Source organism: Falco peregrinus, chromosome 8, assembly GCF_023634155.1.
Source record: "Falco peregrinus isolate bFalPer1 chromosome 8, bFalPer1.pri, whole genome shotgun sequence".
NCBI classification, from domain to species: Eukaryota; Metazoa; Chordata; class Aves; order Falconiformes; family Falconidae; genus Falco; species Falco peregrinus.
The window spans coordinates 45,383,054-45,405,281 of NC_073728.1; the positions used below are offsets into that span (position 1 = coordinate 45,383,054).

The 22,228-nt window shown below is 54.4% G+C and overlaps 2 protein-coding genes across 2 annotated transcripts in view; both read left to right on the top strand.

Annotated features, from left to right (window-relative positions):
* LOC129785095 (protocadherin alpha-2-like) overlaps nt 1-22,228 on the top strand; it is a 117,134-nt gene that overhangs the window by 16,682 nt on the left and 78,224 nt on the right.
* The window catches only part of LOC101919764 (protocadherin alpha-2-like), a 92,728-nt gene continuing 78,224 nt past the window's right edge, over nt 7,725-22,228 (top strand). The window contains exon 1 of the mRNA XM_055813210.1: nt 7,725-14,206. Within this exon, the coding sequence (XP_055669185.1) occupies nt 11,744-14,206 (2,463 nt within the window). The 5' untranslated portion in view covers nt 7,725-11,743. The remainder of the gene's footprint in view (nt 14,207-22,228) is intronic.

Sequence of the window (22,228 nt, forward strand, 5' to 3'; positions counted from 1 at the left end):
TAGGTTTGAGCCTTGAAGTGAAAAAGGAAACTCTTTCATGTCCCAGAAGTGAATGTGGCAGTGGCACTGAGTAGGGCCTGTCCTTTTCAATATCAAAAGTCGCACATGTGGAATCCAAGGAAAGCAAAAGGTGTTATTTTCTACCTCCAGTCAGCAGGGGATGTTCAGCCACTTCCCAGGAAGCAGGCCCTCATTCGGAGTAGTGGTTGCTCTGTAAGAGAAATATCATAAATAAGTAATGCCCCACCATCGTCCTCCTTTCTGTTAGCTTTTATATCTGAGCAAGCATCATATGGTATGGAATATGCCATTGGTCACTTTGGGTCATGTGCCCTGGATATGTCCCCTCACAAGATCTTGCCCACCTGTAGCCTTCTGGTGAGAGTGTGGGGAAAGGTTGGAGAGACAGCTTTGGTGCTGTGCAAGCACTGCTCAGCAGTAGTCAAAACAGTGGTGTTTTACCACTGCCTTTCTATCTACCAACAGAAGCACAGCACTATGAGGGCTGCTGAGCGGCTCAGCCAGACCCAATAGAGTTGTCTGAGGTTCTGAAGATGCCACACCATAGTGTCCCTGGTGCTGCTGCCTGCCTGACATAGGCAAAGTGTTGGTAAGAGGCGATGAAATGCAGACTGCTGAATGTTGTCTGATGAACATTTTCACTGCTGTCTTGGGAAGGGTGTTGTGGGAGGTTAGTGCTTCAACCTGCTGTCCTTGTGTGCTGTTTTTCATCTATAAGTAGATTCCGCACCGCTGATGCTGCCATGGTGGTTCCGTGGTCATCCTCAGTTAGGATTTGTAAGGGCACGTGATGAGGTGGATGTAACCTTTGTGGTCTTGACTTCCCCTGCTTGTGCAGTTGCACATTGGCTTTGGTAGGAACGTGTGTGAGTGGTGTGCCATTGCACGCACGGCTCATTCTGATGTGTGCATGTTCAGAGAAAAGCCTGCAGAGCAGCCCAGCTCTGGGTTTAGGTGGCACAAATTCCCCCACCCAGTTGACATGGTGAGATCACTTGCGCTTCAGCCTCTGGTGTGGTTCTGTCCAAGAATAAGATCTGTGTGGAGTGGGATCAGAGGTGTCAGAGCTCTGATCGCAGAATCCTTAAGAACTCCATTTCTATATGAAATTGATGAAAAGGCACAAAGCATCCAGGCAGATTCCGTCTGCTGTCCTTGTGTAATAGTGGTCATCCACAGGAGTTTCCACAGCCATTGATGTTGCCGTGTTGGTTCCTCGATCCTCCTCAGGCAGGATTTTAACAGGGAGGTAAGGAGGTGTGTGTGGCTTTGGGTGCTCAACTTTCCCTGCTCGTCTGGTCTCAGCAGAGATGGTGTGTCCTCTTGCCAGTGTTGACTCATTCTGATACGTGCACGTAGACGTGAAACCCTGTACAGCAGCACAGCAGCACAGCTCTGGTGTTGTGTCGTGGAAATTCTCCCACCCAACTGGTATTTTGGGTGTGCTTGCGTTTCAGCCTTTGGTGTGGTTCTCTCAAGGAATAGAATCCCTGCAGAGTGGGATCTGAGGTGTCCCAGCTGTAATCACAGACACTCTAAAAACGTGCAGCTCTGTGGTGTTTCCATTGGAGATTGCTGAGAAGGGGCAGAAGGCTTCCGGGTGCAGTTCATGTGTCTGGGAAGAGTCTGCCAGGCACTGTGTGGCTTTGCATTCCTCCATAGTTTCTTTCTGCCAGTTGTGAGGGAAGGTGAGGATGTGCAAACGCCTGGGTTGTGCTCAGAGTGGGGTTTAGAGCTGGGGCGTGGTGTTGGGTTAGAGCAGTATCTGGGTCTTGTAGTTGTGATCCTGCTAGTGGCACCGAGCAGGGCCTGGTCATGTGTTAAGGGTGAGGGTGACTTTGAGCGGGGAAGAGGGTTGCCTGGGGGGAATGGAGATGCTGGGTTGAACACGGCCTGTGTCATTGTGGAAGGACTGGAGAATGTCTGCTCAGCCCTGGAGATGACATTTGCCATGGCACAGGACAGAGTATATTCCAGTAGAAATCCTTGAGAAGACTCCCAGCGCACACTGCTACTTTCCCACAACCTTCTCAGGACCTCCAGAAGTTCCACATATGGTAAGGCACTGGTGATCTTTGTGGTATTACTGATTGTTAAGTCTCATGATAGACATGCCTTTAGTTCCTTTCTTTTGACATGGAATGTTACTGCTCAAGTGGAAAATTTTGCACATTTTGGTCACGGAGCCACCCTTCACCGAATGTGTCTGTGTTATCTTTCTGCTCTGAGTCTTGCTAGGCAGGAGAAGAAGTTCTCTCTCTATTCAAGATGTGTGCAGTCCTTGGGTTTCAGTACAGTGAAATGGGTCCCTTTGGTTTTCTTCTCTGCTCTTACCAAAACCTCCCACCCTTTTGTGTTTTTCTTCTCTCTCATTGGCAGTGTGTTGGTAATGGTTGGTGAGATGCAGCCTGCTGAGTTCTGCAGCTGTCAGGTTGCAGATATTTGGGTGGTTGGCCATCAGTGTAAGATGTTGCTTTTCCCACTCTCTGGAGCTGAGGTTGACATTCACAGAATGTCCTTGGCTTTCACGTCTCCCTCTTGCTTCCGCTGTGATAGCAGTACATAATGGAGCACTACGCACTGTTGAGCGGTTTCAAAGCTTTTAGAGAACCATAGTAGTTTCTTTCTTGACAGAAATCACTGTTAATTGTAAGATAAAATGTCTCTCGGAGCCAACTGGCCTGTCCTGAAAATGTTTCTTTTCCAGAAGAAGCAACCACGAATTCTACAGGTGAGTTTCTTGTACCTAAAGAGGCTGTGTTTGAGATACTTTTGTTCCCGTTCAGTCGTGGTACCTTCACGTTGGGTCAACCAAATGTGTCCTGGATCGTAATGCCTATATGTTTGGACAGCAAAGCACCGCCACCTGCTTTTGTTCCTGCTTCTGCTGCTTGCAGGAACAGCATGAGCCGATGGCAGAAGGACAGATGGGGAGGACCCCAGTGCGTTTCTGGGAGTGGATGTGTTTAGCATAGATGGGATTTCATATCCAAACCTCTGTGGTCTTCCCTTCGTGGCGTTTGTTTGGCTGAGTGACGCGTGGCTCACATTAATGATGGAGTTCATGGGTACCAAGGTTCTTGGAGCGTTATTCTGGCAGTGCGTGCCTGCCTGCAAGAAGAGGCAAGGGCTTGACACATGGTGAGCAGCTGGAAAAAAAAACCCAGCTCTTCATCGAGGTGCAGGGAGAGTGCTTGGGAGCTGGGGTTGCGCCATGCTTTTTCAGCCGTCTTGGAGGATTGTTTGCTGGGCTGGATTTCCCGAAGGGAAGACTGCCCTGGATTTCCTGAACTCTTTGGAGCCAGTTTCATGGAGGTCTGAGTACCTGGGCCTTGGGCCTTTGTCTCTGATGGCGGTGGATTGTGTTCTGATGTGGCAGAGCTGTTTTTGCCATGTGATGGCCTTGCTGTGTTGTTTGCTGGTTCCTTGAGAGGACTTGGGGCTGCAGAGTGTGTCCTCCTTCCTGAAGGTGAGAGGTGGTGAAGGGGAAGCGCCCCTGTCTTGCGTAGACTGGAGGAAAGCAGGAATGACGTTCCCCACCCGGATGGCTGGCAGGCAGAAGGGAAGAGTCATGAGAGCTCTTGTGAAAAGGCATGTTCATCCTTGATATCGAGCGCGGTGTAGGCATGTAGAAAACATTTTGTTAAAGGCAAAAATGAAAAGAAGAAACAAATATGGAAGCAGCAATGTGGAAGCAAGGGTAGGGCAGGTCAGGTAAAAAAAAAGAAACAGGAGGGGATGGAAAAGCAGAGGAAAACGAAAAAAGATGAAGAGAGAGGAAGTGAGAAAGGAGGGAGAGAAAGGACTGTATGCAAGGAAGAAGCAAGCATGTAAAGAGAGAAAGAATGGAAAGAAGGAAGAGATGGTATGGGAGATGACCAGCATCACCGCCGTTATCTCTGCATGCCGAATGGAGGTGAGGAGCTCGGCATCCTGGGTGCTCCAAGGCGCTGTGCAAGGCTTGATGAAAGGTGGAGGAAGAGGAATGGGAGCTCATGCCTTAGGGCATGTCCGTGCTGCATGGGGTGAAGGTGATGTAGTCATCTAGAAAAGATACTGGTAAAGGAGCCAAGGAAGAGACAAAGAGAGGACAGGGACGAGAAGGAGGAAGAAGAGCAGGAAGGAAGGAAAAATGTAGAGAAAGTGAAGGAAACGAGAACGAAGCAAGCAACAGAGAGAAAGAAGATAAAGGATGATAAGATGGATGAGTTTATTAGCATGCCCGATCGCTCTGGATTGCTGGACACAGAAAGGCGGGGAGGGACATAAAGGGAGAGATAACGAAAGGAGGAAAGAGAGGAAAAGAAGAAGTAAGGAAGGAAGGAAGAAAGATGACAAAGACGAGAATGACGAAGAAACCATTTAAGCAGATGACCAGGGCGCGCCGATGTTACCTTGCAGGAGTATCGCAGAAGGAAGGTGAAAGAGGAGGAAGGAAACTATGGGAGTAAAAAGCAAGGAAGAAGGGAAGGGCTGATGAGAAGATGTCCAGCACGGGACGACATCACCTGTAGACGCTGAACGGCTTCGGTCCCTAACAGCCTCCGCCTTGGTTAGTGTCCCTCTCTCCGGCACCGGTGGCCGGTAATTAGCGCTGATGGTCCGCAATTAGCGCTGATGGCCCCGGCATTGAGGGCCACCGCCGCGGCGGTGAGGGGACTGGCGATGTGCCAGCGGGGGGTAAAGGAGGGGGCATGGTGGAAAAAGAAGGGAAAGGGGCGTAAAGGAAAGGGCACGGAAGGCAAGAACGAAACGGATAAGGGAGAGAAGGAGGAGGCGGAACAGGCGGAAGGAGAAAAGAGCAGAAAGAGAAGAAAGGAACGAGGCAAGAGAAGGGAAGAAAAGGAATTGTGGGAAGAAAGAAGGGGACCGTACGCAATGAAACGTCAGAAAGAGGAGGAAGAGGAGGAAGGCAGGCATGCAAGCCAAAGGCAGGCAGTGAGGAGACGGACAGCAAGAGGAAGAGGCGGGGGGAGCAGCCGAGCGAGCGAGCGGGGAGTTGGCCGGCGCGGGTCCGCGGTCGCTGTCGGGGAGCGTGCGAGGCGGCGGAGCAGCACACGGTGTCGCTGCAGGCTCAGGGACGGCGGCGGAGCGGCGCGTCGGCTCCGCCCCGGTGCGGCGGAGAGCCCGGCTGTGAGCGCGGGGGGGGCGGCGCGGTGCGGTCAGCAGAGCGGGCGCGTCCGGGCGGCGGCGGGGAGCCGTGCGGGGCCCGTGCGGGAAGGGCGGCGGGTGCGATGGGCGTGTGGTGGGCGCCCGCGGTGCGGGTGCTGGTGCTGCAGGCGGCCTGGGCGCTGGGCGGCGGGCAGGTGCGCTACTCGGTGCCGGAGGAAGCCAAGGCCGGGACGGTGGTGGGCCGCCTGGCGCAGGACCTGGGCCTGGAGGCGGGCGAGGCGGAGGCGCGGCGGCTGCGGCTGGTGGCGCAGGGCCGGCGGGCGAGCGTGGAGGTGAGCGGGGCGAGCGGGGCGCTGGTGGTGAGCTCGCGGCTGGACCGGGAGGAGCTGTGCGGGAAGAGCGCGCCGTGCGCCCTGCGCCTGGAGGTGCTGGTGGAGCGGCCGCTGCGCGTCTTCCACGTGGAGCTGGAGGTCACCGACATCAACGACAACGCCCCGGTCTTCCCCGCCGCCCGCAAAAACCTCAGCATCGCGGAATTCACCACGCTGCCGGGGTCCCGGTTCCCGCTGGAGGGCGCGTCGGATGCAGATATCGGAGCCAACGCGCAGCTCTCCTATGCGCTCAGCCCCAACGAGCATTTCGCCCTGGATTTGCAAAAAGCCGATGAGGACGGTGAGTCCCTGTTCCTGGTTCTTGCGAAACCGCTGGACCGCGAGTCGGTGGCTGTGCACCGTCTGGTGCTGATGGCGAGTGACGGGGGCCGGCCGCCCCTGACGGGCACGGTGGAGCTGGTGATCTCGGTGCTGGACGCAAACGACAACGCGCCCCAGTTCAACCAGTCGGTGTATAAAGTGCAGCTGCCGGAAAACACTGAAAGCGGAACTTCAGTGATCAAGCTGTACGCCGTCGATTTGGACGAGGGTACGAACAGGAACGTCTTGTATTATCTCCAGAATCTGTTCCCTCAAGATGGAAGAGAGGTTTTCAGGATCGACAGAAACAGCGGAGAGATCCATGTTAGAGGTGACTTAGACTTTGAGGATGTTGGTCTGTATCGCCTGCAAGTGGATGCGACAGATCAGGGCAACCCTCCGCTGTCGGGTCACTGCAAGGTGGTGGTGGAGGTGCTGGACATAAACGACAACGCGCCGGAGGTGTGGGTGACGTCGCTGTCGGTGCCGGTGCCGGAGGACGCGGCGGTGGGGACGGTGGTGGCGCTGCTGAGCGTGTCGGACCGGGACTCGGGGGCGAACGGTCGCGTGCGGTGCGCGGTGTGGCCGGCGTCGCCGTTCGGGCTGGTGGCGACGTTCGCGGGCTCGTACTCGCTGGTGCTGCGGGAGGCGCTGGACCGGGAGCGGGTGGCGGAGTACGAGGTGGAGGTGCGGGCGGAGGACGGCGGGGCGCCGCCGCTGCGCGCCAGCCGCGGGGTGCGCGTGCCGGTGTCGGACGTGAACGACAACGCGCCGGCGTTCGCGCAGGCCGTGTACACGGTGCTGGCGCGGGAGAACAACGCGGCGGGCGCGGAGCTGGCGCGGCTGTGGGCGCGGGACCCGGACGAGGCGGGCAACGGGCGCGTGAGCTACTCGGTGGCGGAGGGCGGCGGCGGCGCGGTGTCGGGCGGGGTGTGGCGGTCGGCGTCGAGCTACGTGTCGGTGGACGCGGAGAGCGGTCGGCTGTGGGCGCTGCAGCCGCTGGACTACGAGGAGCTGCAGGTGCTGCAGTTCGAGGTGCGGGCGGTGGACGCGGGGGAGCCGCCGCTGTGCGGCAACGCGACGGTGCAGCTCTTCGTGGTGGACGAGAACGACAACGCGCCGGCGCTGCTGCCTCCTGCCGGCGGCGGGCCGGGCCCCGGGGCCGCGGGCGAGGCGGCGTCGGGGCCGGGCTCGGGGGCGCTGTGGGCGTGGGCGGCGTGGGGGGCGCCGGCGGGGCAGGTGGTGGCGAAGATCCGCGCGGTGGACGCGGACTCGGGCTACAACGCGTGGCTGCGCTACGAGCTGTGGGAGCCGCGGGGGAAGGGCCCGTTCCGCGTGGGGCTGTACAGCGGCGAGGTGAGCACGGCGCGGGCGCTGGAGGAGGCGGACGGCCCGCGGCAGCGGCTGGTCGTCGTGGTGCGGGACCACGGGGAGCCGGCGCGCTCGGTCACGGCCACGCTGAGCGTGTCGCTGGTGGAGGGCGCCGAGGCGGCGCTGGCGGCCGCGGGCTCGTCGGGGCCGGGGCTGCGTGCGGCGGCGGGCGCGGAGGGCGACGCGGCGGCGGCGGCGTCGGCGTCGGCGAACGTGTGGCTGGTGGTGGCCATCTGCGCGGTGTCGAGCCTGTTCCTGCTGGCCGTGGTGCTGTACGGGGCGTCGCGGTGGGCGCCGCGGGCGGCCGTGCTGTCGGGGCCCGGGCCGGCGACGCTGGTGTGCGCCAGCGAGGTGGGGAGCTGGTCGTACTCGCAGCGCCAGAGCCGGAGCCTGTGCGTGACGGACGGCGCGGGCAAGAGCGACCTGATGGTTTTCAGCCCCAACTTCCCGCCGCCGCCCGGCCCCGCGGCGAAGGAGACGCAGCCGCAGCCGCCCGCTCTGCTGGACACGGTCAGTGCCCCCCCCTTCCCCGCCCCTTCCGCGACGCCCCTGCCCCTCTGTCGCCCTTGTCGCCCGCCCCCCTGGCCGGCGGTGGCGGTGGCCGGGCTGAGCCCCCGGTGCCTTAGCGCAATCGGTACTAGGCGGTCTTTACTCTGTAACTTCGGACTGCAGTTTCTCTGCTGTTTTCTTAGTTCTGTAATTTTTACACCACTACAGGTTTTTTTATGCCTCTTTTTGCTTTTCCTGAGGATCAGAACTGCTTGGATTCGTTCTGCACCCCTTTTCTATAGTGTCACGTCCTCAGTGCTAGTAGCTTCACATGAACATTTACTCTTTTATATGTGTCTGTGATGTGACAGGGTAGGTTGCTCTTTTCGTTAGCACCTCGTATCTTTTTGTAGAGAAGCCTTACTTGAATAAGGAGATGAGAACAAAAGTTGTGGTTTAAAGGATGTGTGGAACTCTCCAGTCCAAACTCATCCTCACAAGTGGACATCTTGCTATTGGGTGGGTTTTCTTGCTGTGTTATCCCATCTAGTTTTTCATGTCTTTATTCCCTGTCATACTTCATAGTACTTCATAATACATTCTTCTGCTTTGAAGCTCTCTGTTGAATTCCCTTATAGTTTTATATTTTTTAACATGAAAAAATGCTCATCAAACAGAAGCTGTCCTAAATCTTTGTTTATCCTGCTGGCCACCTCTGAAACTCTTCCTGGTGTCCTGTCTTCTCACTGTCTTGAGAAGGGGAGGACCTACAATAAATATTCAACGTGTTGGTGAACCTTCTGTTTCCACTAAGCTCGATGAAATGAAGTTTTTTTCTGTGGTTTCACAGTCTTACCCTTTTGATTGGCACAAGAATGGAGCTGATACATTGATGTCACTGTCTTCCCTCTGCCAAATGCATCATTTCAGAGTCAGTCATTGTCTCTGTTGAAGCTGCGTTTTTTCCTTCACTTGCTCAGTTTTGCAGTGTGCTGTATGGAAAGTCTTTTGCCATTTTCCCACCTAGTTCTTCGAGGTCATCAACTCTTTCTGCATTTAGTCCCACAGACCTCTATTTGAACTCTGCTAGGTAGGGTAATGTCTCCTGTAGCCTTTGTTACATCACTCTCCATTACTTTTTTTGTGATGTTTTAATGAGTTATTAAATGGTGTGGCTCCTGGCAAAGATCTCTGACCGACTGCAGTGTTGACCTTATGATGTTGCTGATATTATCAGGTTTAGTTTTCGTGCCATCTGTGTAGTTAATCACAACTCTAAGTGCCTCTTTCACCCTTTTTTCATTTTGTATCGACTGTCTTCAGTTTTGTGCGTTTTCCTATCTTGCACGAAGGACAGTTGTAGTGAACTCTTTGCTTTTGCCTGCTGTGAAGTGCTGGTTTCCATTCTTTCCTTAATCAGAAGTCTGTCCTTCTTTTTTATATTCCTTTGAAAGGGAGATCCTGCAAGGTCTCACAGTTGGTACTCCATGTTCTTCTCTCTTCACCTGGTGTGGTATATATTTTTTTTTTTGTTTGTGAAGTTCTACAGAATTACTATGGACATGGAAAAGATAGTAGAAGCATTTCATGTTGCCTCGTTCTGAGTATGATGTAAATGTAGTTTCTAACACAAAGTACTTAACAGCAGAAGAGCATGAACCAAGGTAGGTGTGAAAATCGTGCAGCCATAGTGCTATATTAGGCAAGATGTGTTGCTAGAGGACTTCTTTTTAGTGGGCGAATATATTTGTAGAGGCACCTCACCTACAATTCCTGACTCTGCTACTTCTATGTACCTTGCAGTGGTAGGCTTTGCATTTCTTTCTTTTTCTCCACACCCCTCCCCCACCCCTTCCTGAGAGTGCTTTTTAAAATAAACTGTTACTTTGTGTCTCATGTTGTATATGCTTTATGATGCTCATGTGACTATGAACTGGGATGACACCTGAAACTCCTGAGTCCCCTGTGGATAGCGTGGCTTAGCTTGCCTTTCTCAGGAGATATATCAGTAACTGTGAGCAAGTGTCATGCAACCAAATAGTGTTGACTATTTGATTTCAGACTTTTTTGGACCTTGCGATCACTGTGGTTCACCATCTTACAGTCACTTAAGATGAGGTTTACCTCGAGAGAATGCTGTGAGGTTTCAGGTGCAATTTCTGTTTCCATCTTCATAGAATTTGAAAGAGAAATGCTGGCAATACAGGAGGGAACTGAGAGGCTGGACAAAAACTATTTGTTTTTCCAGCCCTGCTTCCCTGACATGGTGAATAGTGATCCTTGAGCTTGGCCCTGACAACGGAGACCTGGAAATAAATCAAGACAACTGTTAAAATAGCATCATGTGTGATTAAAGATGACCTGTCAACAGACCTACCTAGATTTTTTTAGCATTTGGTATCTTAATTTTGTTTTGACATCCTGTTGCCTCATTGATGCTTCTGTGGTAGAACCAGCAACTCGCTACTGTGTGAAATCATCTGGTTTGTGTTGCTGCCTGGCCTGCATGACAGGGTAACAGCAAGTGCCTGTAGTTGTGTAGAGAAGGGTCCCTGATCTGTTTATGTCAGTGGATGGAGGTGGAGCCTGGGAACATGTAAGACTGTACCTTGCCAGAGCAGTGGCGCAACACTTTTGTTTTGGCTTCAGTTATATCATGGGTGGATGACTGTACTGTATCCTGCAGTGACTCATCTCCATCAGTAGTGGGAACATTGTTTTGCTGTCCTGTGAGTGCCTACCTGCCCCAAAAGGTAAGAAAGAACATGTCATTCATTGTGCAGGTATGAGTGAGGAATAAAACATACTAGAAATACTTTACCAAGACACAAAAAGACTACTAGAGTGTGCAGGTTCCCTGAGCTATTTCACCCTTCAGAGAGGATTTGTGCCATGTGAATTATGTTTAGACTGACACGTAGAGTTAGGGAGTCACTGATGAATTGAAAATCTTTGGAATTTGTATGCATTGATGGTTTCTCAGGTTGGACCTGTACTTCAAAAGGCAAAACCATTCTGGCCTCGCTCTATTATTTACTTTATCAAACCCAAGGAGAATGTGTGTGATTGCTCAGCAACATCACTGTGACAAAGTAATGAAAAAGTAGGAAATTTAGCAAATTGCTGCACTAGGCACAAGAAATTCCGTGTGAATCTATGTCTTCTGGAGACCCGAGTACTTTCCATGGATGGAAGATCAAATGATCTCTAGCGAATCTCAAGATCATCTCTAGTGAAAGCATCTGAACTCTCTTTGCAAAGAAAGAAATAAATTAAGAAACTGAGTTATTGCCTTCTCATCAACGTGTAAGGAAGAGGAAGTCAGAAGATCGGAAGTGGGGCAGGCTTTTTTTGGTGAAGACCTTGCCCAGGTGTGATTCCTGGGTTAATGTAGGTATTTGGAAACGTTTTGGGAAATACATATTTACTAAAGTGCCTTTATGAGAGAGAAGGAAGAAGAGAAAAGTGAAGCGAAAGGAGAGAGAAGAGAGAGAAAAGCAAAGCAGAAGGGAGAGGAAAGAAAAGAAGGAGAGAGAGATAAGAGATATAAAAGCGAAACGAGAAGGGAAAGGAGAGAAGAGAGAAAAGGAAGAGGACACAGAAGACAGAGATAAGCAAAGCGAGATGGGAGAAAAGGGTGAAAAACGAAGCGAGGCACAGACAGGAGAGAAAAGAGAGAAGAGAGAGGAAAAAAACGGCGAGAGAAGAGAAGGGCCTACCACCGTTTCCGACGAAGGGGACTATTTTGAAGGGGAATGGCGGAGCCTGTCATTCGAGCGGGCGGAGCCCCGGCCCGGCTTTCCAGCCGCGGAGCGCCGCTGCGGGCCGAGCTCGGACACCAGATGTCGCTGTTGGCTGCGAGTCGGCGGGAGGGCGGCAGCTCCGCCCCGAGCTGCTGTGACAGCTGCCGTTAGCGGGAGGCACGGTGCGGCAGGCTGCCCGGCCCGGTGCGGCGGAGAGCGGCTGCAGCGCCCCGCGCCTGCCGGGGAGGCCTTAAGGCGTGCAGCCGGGCGGCGGCGGGCAGCAGCGGGGCTCGTGCGGGAAGGGCGGCGGGCGCGATGGGCGTGTGGTGGGCGCCCGCGGTGCGGGTGCTGGTGCTGCAGGCGGCCTGGGCGCTGGGCGGCGGGCAGGTGCGCTACTCGGTGCCAGAGGAAGCCAAGGCCGGGACGGTGGTGGGCCGCCTGGCGCAGGACCTGGGCCTGGAGGCGGGCGAGGCGGAGGCGCGGCGGCTGCGGCTGGTGGCGCAGGGCCGGCGGGCGAGCGTGGAGGTGAGCGGGGCGAGCGGGGCGCTGGTGGTGAGCTCGCGGCTGGACCGGGAGGAGCTGTGCGGGAAGAGCGCGCCGTGCGCCCTGCGCCTGGAGGTGCTGGTGGAGCGGCCGCTGCGCGTCTTCCACGTGGAGCTGGAGGTCACCGACATCAACGACAACGCCCCGCTCTTCCCTGTCAACGAAGAAGCCCTTAACATCGCGGAATCTTCGGTGCCGGGGTCCCGGTTCCCGCTGGAGGGCGCGTCGGATGCAGATACCGGAGCCAACGCGCAGCTCTCCTATGCGCTCAGCCCCACCGAGCACTTCTCTCTTGAACATCAGGGGAATAAGGACCAGAGCGCGTCTCTGGCTCTTGTTTTAACGAAACCGCTGGACCGCGAGTCGGTGGCTGTGCACCGTCTGGTGCTGACGGCGAGTGATGGGGGCCGGCCGCCGCTGACGGGCACGGTGGAGCTGGTGATTTCGGTGCTGGACGTGAACGACAACGCGCCCCAGTTCAACCAGTCGGTATATAAAGTGGAAGTCTTAGAGGGTTCAGAACCTGGTTCTGTGTTACTCACACTCAGTGCCACGGATTTGGACGAAGGGTTCAATAGTAATATTATGTATTTATTTGGTAGGCACGTCACGACAAAAGTTAAAGAAATGCTCACTATCGACGAAAACAGAGGAGAAATCAGACTTCGAGGAAAATTAGACTACGAAGAAATGGATAGTTACGAGATAACGGTAGAAGCGAGAGACAAAGGCTCCCCCCCGCTGTCGGGTCACTGCAAGGTGGTGGTGGAGGTGCTGGACGTGAACGACAACGCGCCGGAGGTGTGGGTGACGTCGCTGTCGGTGCCGGTGCCGGAGGACGCGGCGGTGGGGACGGTGGTGGCGCTGCTGAGCGTGTCGGACCGGGACTCGGGGGCGAACGGTCGCGTGCGGTGCGCGGTGTGGCCGGCGTCGCCGTTCGGGCTGGTGGCGACGTTCGCGGGCTCGTACTCGCTGGTGCTGCGGGAGGCGCTGGACCGCGAGCGGGTGGCGGAGTACGAGGTGGAGGTGCGGGCGGAGGACGGCGGGGCGCCGCCGCTGCGCGCCAGCCGCGGGGTGCGCGTGCCGGTGTCGGACGTGAACGACAACGCGCCGGCGTTCGCGCAGGCCGTGTACACGGTGCTGGCGCGGGAGAACAACGCGGCGGGCGCGGAGCTGGCGCGGCTGTGGGCGCGGGACCCGGACGAGGCGGGCAACGGGCGCGTGAGCTACTCGGTGGCGGAGGGCGGCGGCGGCGCGGTGTCGGGCGGGGTGTGGCGGTCGGCGTCGAGCTACGTGTCGGTGGACGCGGAGAGCGGTCGGCTGTGGGCGCTGCAGCCGCTGGACTACGAGGAGCTGCAGGTGCTGCAGTTCGAGGTGCGGGCGGTGGACGCGGGGGAGCCGCCGCTGTGCGGCAACGCGACGGTGCAGCTCTTCGTGGTGGACGAGAACGACAACGCGCCGGCGCTGCTGCCTCCTGCCGGCGGCGGGCCGGGCCCCGGGGCCGCGGGCGAGGCGGCGTCGGGGCCGGGCTCGGGGGCGCTGTGGGCGTGGGCGGCGTGGGGGGCGCCGGCGGGGCAGGTGGTGGCGAAGATCCGCGCGGTGGACGCGGACTCGGGCTACAACGCGTGGCTGCGCTACGAGCTGTGGGAGCCGCGGGGGAAGGGCCCGTTCCGCGTGGGGCTGTACAGCGGCGAGGTGAGCACGGCGCGGGCGCTGGAGGAGGCGGACGGCCCGCGGCAGCGGCTGGTCGTCGTGGTGCGGGACCACGGGGAGCCGGCGCGCTCGGTCACGGCCACGCTGAGCGTGTCGCTGGTGGAGGGCGCCGAGGCGGCGCTGGCGGCCGCGGGCTCGTCGGGGCCGGGGCTGCGTGCGGCGGCGGGCGCGGAGGGCGACGCGGCGGCGGCGGCGGCGGCGTCGGCGAACGTGTGGCTGGTGGTGGCCATCTGCGCGGTGTCGAGCCTGTTCCTGCTGGCCGTGGTGCTGTACGGGGCGTCGCGGTGGGCGCCGCGGGCGGCCGTGCTGTCGGGGCCCGGGCCGGCGACGCTGGTGTGCGCCAGCGAGGTGGGGAGCTGGTCGTACTCGCAGCGCCAGAGCCGGAGCCTGTGCGTGACGGACGGCGCGGGCAAGAGCGACCTGATGGTTTTCAGCCCCAACTTCCCGCCGCCGCCCGGCCCCGCATCAGAAAGCGGTTGTGCCGGGAAGGAGCCGTCTGTCTCCCTATTTGCTTCTGGCATGGTAAGTGCATTCGGAAGTGTTTCCCCCCTCTCTCTTTGGTAGTTGTGTTTTCCTGATTCTTGTCACGGATCATCTATTTATTAATGCGCCTTTTTTTAATAATGTGGTTATGATTGTTCAAGGAAGCCTTAGTCTTTTACCTGTGTTTGATCTAGCCATGTTAGACTCGTGTGTGCGCCCTAGGAATTTAATTGTTTGAATACCTGGATGCCTCACAAAATTTTCATATCTCCTTTTCTTTGTTCTTGCGTAGGACGTTATGGTTAAACTTATTCTTAGCGTTGTAAGATACTACCCTTGCACACACTTAGCCTCAAGTGGCATTAGTAGGTGTTGACGGATCTTTTATTTCCCTTTTTTTAGTGTCACAAAACTCGTGAAAACAGCCGGGGTGTATCCAGGAGTTTTGTAGCTCCCTCAGGATGACTGTAATTAGGGTACTACGTATCTCTGAAACGAGGTGTGGTTAAGTTTGTTTTGTTGACTACCGTGTTCATGTGCGCAAAATCTTGCTCGGGTTTTATTGATTGAGTAGCTCGCCTATTGGTGGGTGTCGCCAGTTATCAGAAACTGAAAGACGTGATGTGACAGTATGGGGTGTGGTGAGGAGAAACGTTAGCGGAGGTCAGGAATACTGTTCTGCCTCTGGAAGTCCGGTGAAAGTGTGGGGGAAAGTGGAGTGAGATACAGGATGCTTCATGGAAAAGTTTATAACTGTTTGAGGGAGGATCCCTCCTCGATGTCATTGTGCTTCTCTGTGACCCGGTCCCTCTCTCTTCGTAGTGTTGTCGCGTCCGTTCTACCCCATCCACCCCAGAAACGTGTTGTGGAAAGTCGGTGAGAGTCGAGAGAGGGAGGAAGAGGGTTTAAGGGAAAAATAGAAGGCAGAGCTTCTATATGAAGTATTGAATAGTCTAAATATGGTACGTTTAAAACTTTTGGTTCTCCCAACAGTAGAGTAGAAGGAGCAGGGAAACAGAAGTTCAGCTGGAAAGAGGATTTCGATACTGGTTTCCACACTGATTTCCCTATGTGGGGAGTGGTTGCTTACTTGCCCCGCTGTTTTAACAGCGTTATCGAAGGAACTGATCCTGTCCATGCACTGATGGCTTTGAGTCGACTTTCTTTTCACCGAGATCAGCTCCAGAGCACTCTTTGAGATGAGCTGTTAGGGTCACGTTTAGAGTTCCTTGTTTGATGTTAGAAACTGGATACAACTTTACAGGGAAAAGCGAAGATCTCTTATATCTGGTTTAATTTTCATTATAGCCTAAACCCGAAAACTGTAGGGATGCAGGAGTAGTAAGAACAAGCAGTACTTCTGTATTTTTTCTTTCTCATGCTATGTGTTCAATTCACCAAGGGCACCCTTTTGGATAACTACTATAGCTTTATGGCAAAGTGATATCTATAATGCAGTATATTTATTTTGATAACGTACGTTTTATTGGGTTTTGTACTAATAGAAGCGTTTTAAACGAAGGAAGAGGATTAAAAAAATAAAATCGCAGATCGTTGGCTCCGATTGACAAGAACGGTTCTTACAGGTGTACTGAAAACCATTAAAGAAAGTTGAAAACTCCGTGTGTGTTTTGAAACAATCCTAGTTGTGGTTTATCTCCCGCTGATCCACAGAACTAGGTGAGTCAGGGCTTGCAGCCGGGCGCGCTGCGGGGCGGCTCCGGGAGCGGCAGGGGCGGTGGAGCAGCGCCCGCAGCGCCGCGGTGGCCGGGAGCTGTTTTGCAGCCTCAGAACCGGGGATTTTACAGGCAGGGAAATGCCCGGCGTGGCAGCAGGAGCTGCGGGAGACGCCGTGTTCAGCTCGGAGCTGCTCTGCCGCACGAGCGGGACTGGTCCTCTGTACCTGCTGGTGTCCTGCCTCCGCATCTTGTCATGCCCGATGATCTCTGACCGGGGCTAAATAGACCAATCAATGCCCCCGCGTTCAAACGATGCGTTCGTGCCTGCGATATACTGAATAGCACGTTGTGAATCCGTATGTCTGTGGCTTGATGTGGGCAATGACGATTTTCTCGGGATTCGCTGAAATCTAGAAATCCTCTGTGGATGATATCGTTCTTCCGGGCTCCTTTTAGTCACCTCCGCTCTCGCTGTCCCCACATAGCAGCTGCGAGCTCTCGTGGCTTATTGAAGGGCATCTTGACAACACTGCCTGCTCTGTCAGCAGGCACAGCCTACCTCTGCGGGGAGCGGCGGGGAGAGTGCGGGAACAGCGGATCAGCCTGGCCCCGCGGGCGACAGCAGAGCTGCTCTGCCCGCTCCTCTCGCTGGGGGAGACGCGGGGCTGAGGGTGAGCCCGCGGAGGGGGATCTCCCGGGGGGGCTCCACATGGGATAGCGCGGGCTGGCTGCTACGCCGGGTCCCCAGCGGGAAGAGCCCGGTGTTTCGGGTCACTGGGGGTGCCACCGTCCTTGCGCTCATTCCTGCCCGGAGGAGTCCATGTGCGAAAGGCGATCGCAAGGTCCCTGCACCTCCGTCGGCTGCTCCGTGCTGGCGATTTGGGCTCGTTCCGAGGAGGAGCTCTGGTCTTCCTCATTCCACTGTCCGGCTCCCGTCAGTGTACGAGCTTTCCACGGGCTCTCTGCAGCCGGAGATGAGGGCTGAGGCTGCCCATCGCTCCGGGGACAGCTGCCGCCGTGGAGAGCTCATCGGCTCCCCTCGGAGGAGAAACCGCAGGGCTGTCGCTCAGTCTGCTCCCCCGCACGGATTCAGTCCCTTCTGCCGTCCCCCGCTGAAGCGCCGTGTCCTAACCGAGCACCAGTGGGCGTCCCCTCATGGTTGGTGGGCGCCCGTGGGGCTTTCCCAGCCTTCGTACGGGGCGGGACGTGTCCGCCGACCTCCGCGGCAGGCACCGCTCCGCGTCTGCGCTTGGCCTCGCCCGCGGGAGCGGCGCCTCAGAGTCATCGCTGACGTAGATGATGCTGTTCAAACACGAGCGGTCCTTCGTGTGGTGCAGCTGTGTGCTTCACAGCTCCGAAATAACGCCGTTTACTATTCACCTTTATTTTTTTGCCTTTGCTGGCTTAACAGTTTCTTCTGGCCACTACCAATGCTGCGACCACGACTGCATGGCTGGACTAATGTCGTCTTATTGCCAGATGATTGACTGAAAATATAAGACGGGGTGGCAGAAAGAGTACCTAAGGGATGCTCGGGGTTCTGAGGAGGTATAAATGCAGCACCGCAACGGCCTGTAGGGCAGAGGGATGTGGAGGAAGCTCTTTGTGAGCACATTGTGGAGAGAGGCATGCTGGAGAGGGGTTGTGTAACGGTGAGTGAGACCACAGAGGTCTTGGACCATGCCCTCTGGATTGCGAAAAGATGAATTCCTCAGCAACTCGGATCAAAACGGCTTTAAGAATGGGTGAAGCCAAGGGAAGGAACAGTCTGGTAAAGTGAAAGCAAATATGAGATCAAAGAGGTGGGGTTTTAAACAGCGGTTACCTTGTCTGCTGTGATACCAAGGGACGTGTCTGCATTAAAGGCATTTAATATGACTGATGTGCAAATAACATAATTAGAGTAAGTGACTTCAGGTGGAGAGGAGACCTTTGAGATTGGAGACCCTGAAAAGAGGAGTTGGGTGGAGCACCAACCAAGCAAGACTGAAAGTGGAGAAACTGCATTGCAAGGTACCCTTGAGACTCCCAGGGGAGATGGATGTGGGAGGCAGAGCATGAACAGGTAGAGAGGAACAGGCCTGGGACTCTGCTGAGCAGAGCAGTGGCTTCACACAAAGGGCAAGACTGGATTCTTCCCCCGTGGCACAGTGGTGTTACTGCCTTCACAGCAGGAGTGGCTGTGGTGTGACTGACCCTGGATATTTAATATTACTAAGCACTGGATTTTGGCTGTGCCCAGAGCTGTCTACCTGAGCAGTGTGTGGATCAGGCACTCATGCAGTGCAGTAGGAGGTGGGTGTTGAGATGATGCCAGCAACACACATGTTCTTGTGGGTGAAGCTGACTGCAGAGTGTGGAAAAGGACAATAGGACAAGGAATGCTAAAATACTGAAGTAGTGTTGTGGAAGGTTTAAAAGTGTTGATAAAAAGGAAGAGAATTGAAGGTAAGTTCCTTTAGAGCCATGTAAATAAACATTAGGCAATAGTAGAGAATTAAAGAGATGTAGCAGAAAGCTGAAGAAGTTATTTTGATGGTAAATGGGTAGTAAATGAGAGAATTAAAGACAACATCAGTGTAGGCTGCCAGATATTTCTGAAAATTGTTCACTAACGATTTTCTGCTAGCAGTGCTGGTATTTCAGGCACCTGTAGGCATATCCACAGATTGTTATTCTAATACTAAGATTTAAAGAAAATCTGCCTTTGGGTTGGTTTACCTGTTCAGAAGGAGGATCTTAGGCCCAAAATTCTTGAGTTTCTTCAATGCAAACCCAGTCCCAGATGGGTGAGTAGAATCTGTGTGTGCACCTGGGACACAACACCTAGCTGGCTGAACTTTCCCAGACAGATGGATTTATGTTTGCTGTAGGCCAACACTCGGGGAAATTTATCAGTCTTTGCTGTGACTTTAATAGGTGTCACTGCATTGTTCAGTGTGTTTAAAATGACTGTGCATCACTACAGAACAGTAAAACTAGGAACTTAATCATGTATTGTAGATGACATCATATCTTGGCAGGAGTCCAGGGCAAATTTGGAGTAGGGGGAGTCTGGATGACAATTTTATGCTGACTCAGGGGGAACTGGGGATTTCTGCAGTTAACAAGAAAGAAAAACAGCATACTATAAATACTTATATTGCATACTGTGTGCAACGGTACAAATTTACGTAGTGTGTGAATTAAGGTAGGTGCACACCCCCTCTACAGTTCCTGCATTCAGCCCCCTGCCCCCTGCCCCGCCCCCCCCCCCCCCCCCATGGGTGTGGTAACGTCAATGCAGTAGAAATGAAATGCAACATTCAGGTACTGCCAGGGGCGCTTGGAGTTTAAAAAAATCATAATATCCATTGATATTGGTGCTAGGGCTGACCAAGGCTTGCTCTGGTGTGGGCAGGATACAAACCTCACTGGGAGCTTTTGCTGAGTTGTGAGGATAAAGACTGATGTATCAATTTTACAGGTAGGGAAATGTAAAACTTTTGGATGTGCTCCTGATTTTCTCCAATTTTAAAAGCCCTGATACTATGTATAATTGAGATGTTCTTTTTCACTTGCCTGGAAACTCTCAGCAGCATAAAGAAACACAATGAGCTCAAGAAGGGTTAAGATCTGTCCTTGTCACACATTTGTAGCCTATTGCTTTTGACTGATCAGGATCTCATGATAATAAACTCTCACAGAAGGAAACTGGAAACAGAGGAGACCGGAGGGGTTGTCAGGGCTTGAGGCCCATCTGTGTAAATTGCTGCCGAAGGTCATTTCAGGAAGGTTTTCCAGCAGGACATTTTGAAATGCTTTCTGCTCTCTCCCACCTGCTTAGAGGGTAGTTGCTAACTGTACCCTCAGTGCAGAAAGTCAGGGAAGCTGAGAGCTTTGATTTTGAATTTTGTTTTCTTTTTTTCACTTGTAATCTGCTGTCTCTGTGGTATCAGCTCGTCTCTCCCCACAGTTCCTGGACATGTCCTAAATGCAAGACCTCTCTGGCACCTATATTTACTTCTCTATAAGGTAATTTGGCTAATGCAGCCTCTCACTTTCTCCCGCCCACCCGAGCCATCCCCATCCTGCTTTGGTGGGCTGGATGGGAGCTCATCTGTGGCTGCGGGTGAACTGATTGGGAGCTGTCAGAGGAGAGATCCTGCTCTCCAATAATTCGTGTTAATTTACCTTGTCCAGAAGGGGAAGCAGGAAAGAGACTGTTTCTTTTCCTTCCCCGCCCCCCCCCCCCCCCCCCAACTTCTCGCTTCCTTTTTTTTTTTTCTTTCTGCCTCCTTTAATTGTGCTCTTAAAACCCCTCTGGGGAAACGTTATGCCCAGCCGGAGCATGCCTGGACTGTGCTGACCCATGTTTAGCCGATGCCTGTCACTTCTCATACGTGTTTCTTTTCCGCCGCGGTACACTGACAGCGTGCGGCAGCGCATCCTCTCCTGCAAGGAGTGGAGGGAGGGAGGGGGCTCAGCTCTGCATCTCCCCTTCGCGGGAGCGCATCCATGCTGCCAATTCGGCCACCCGGGGTCCCACCTCATCTCCGTCGGCGCGTTAAAAAAAAAAAAAAAAAAAAAAAGCTGGCGGGAGCAGCCGCTGGCCGGCGGGGCGGCAGCGGCAGGGGGAGCGCAGCCCCTCCCCGGCGGCGTAGATGGCGGCCTCTGGGTGGCGCCGGGCAGCGCCAGGGCCAGCGCCGGGCAGCGCCAGCGCCGGGCACAGACCGGCCGCCTCTCCCCGCACTGCGCCGGCGGAACCGCCGGGCCGCCTCCCGCGCCGGCAGCGAACTTGTCACCTTGCCGCCGGCGCGCACCGGTGCTGCCCGTTCGCGTCGCGCTGGGAACTTCGGGTGTTTGCTGAAATTCTGGATTATGTTCCTGCTGAGCCGGTCTGCAGGGAGTTGAGCCAGGGGAGGAAGAATGCGGGTCTATTTAATGGTCTTCTGCCTTATCTGCTGCACCGCGAACGGGAAAGTAGTGTATTCCATCGCCGAAGAAACAGAGCGTGGAGCGTCTGTTGGGAACATAGAGAAGGATTTAGGAATAAACGCAGCTACACTTTCAGCTCGGAAATTTCGCATGATCACCGGTTCAAGTAAGCAATATTTTAATATAAATGCAAGCACGGGGGCTTTGTCTGTTAGTGAGCGCATAGACAGAGAGCAGCTTTGTGAATTAAAGTCTGTCTGTCTTCTGAATTATGAACTCGTGTTAGAAAACCCTCTAGAGCTTTATAGGATGGAATTTAAAGTCTTGGACATAAATGACAACTCCCCCACCTTTCCCTTAAGTGAATATCATATAAATGTGCCTGAGTTCCTGTCACCGGGGGCACGGTTTACACTCCCCAGCGCCCAAGATCTTGACGAAGGGACGAACAGTGTCCAGAACTATACTCTGAGCCCTGATGAATATTTCCATTTGGAAATGCAGACACGTGGGGACGGGAGTAAATATCCTGAATTGGTGCTGAAGAAAGCCTTAGACAGGGAGCAGCAAGCTACTCACAGACTTGTCCTTACAGCCAAGGATGGTGGGGATCCTCTAAAGTCCAGTGATGTCCCAGTCATTGTGACTGTGCTGGATACCAATGACAATGCACCAAAATTTGAGCACTCTGTCTACAGGGCGAGTATTTTGGAAAACTCCCCCAGTGGCACTTTGGTAGTGCAAGTGCATGCCACGGACTTGGATGAAGGTCCAAATGGAGAGATCAGGTATTCACTTAGCAATGCTACTTCTGCTGATCTCCGGCAAATGTTCTTAATTCACCCGCACACTGGGGAGGTGACAGTCAATGGTGTTTTAGCTGTTCAGAGATCATTCCTTGAGATGCTTATTGAGGCAAGGGATAACGGGGCATTTGGCTTGTCCAGCACAGCTAAGTTGCTGGTGGAAATCACTGATGTGAACAATCATGGCCCAGAGATAACAATTACATCCCTTTCCAGTCCTGTTCCTGAGGATGCTGTGCCTGGCACAGTGATAGCTCTGCTGAGTATTTTGGATAAGGACCCTGGGGAGAATGGGAAAGTAACCTGCCAGATCCCTGATAACCTTCCCTTCCAGTTAAAGCCTTCCCTTGAAAATTACTACAGCCTGATCACCAGCGGGCTTCTGGACCGAGAGCTGATCAGTGGGTACAACATCACCATTACAGCCACAGACTTGGGCTCTCCACCCATCACCACTCAGAAGACCATTTGGGTACAGATTTCTGACGTGAATGATAACCCCCCTGTCTTCAGCGCTGACACATTTGATGTGTTCATGGAGGAGAACAATCCACTTGGTGCTTTCCTCTACCAGGTCTCAGCATCTGACCGTGATATGGGGGAGAACGGCCGCGTCTCCTACATGCTCAGGAATGCCACAGTTGCAGGCAGTGCCCTGG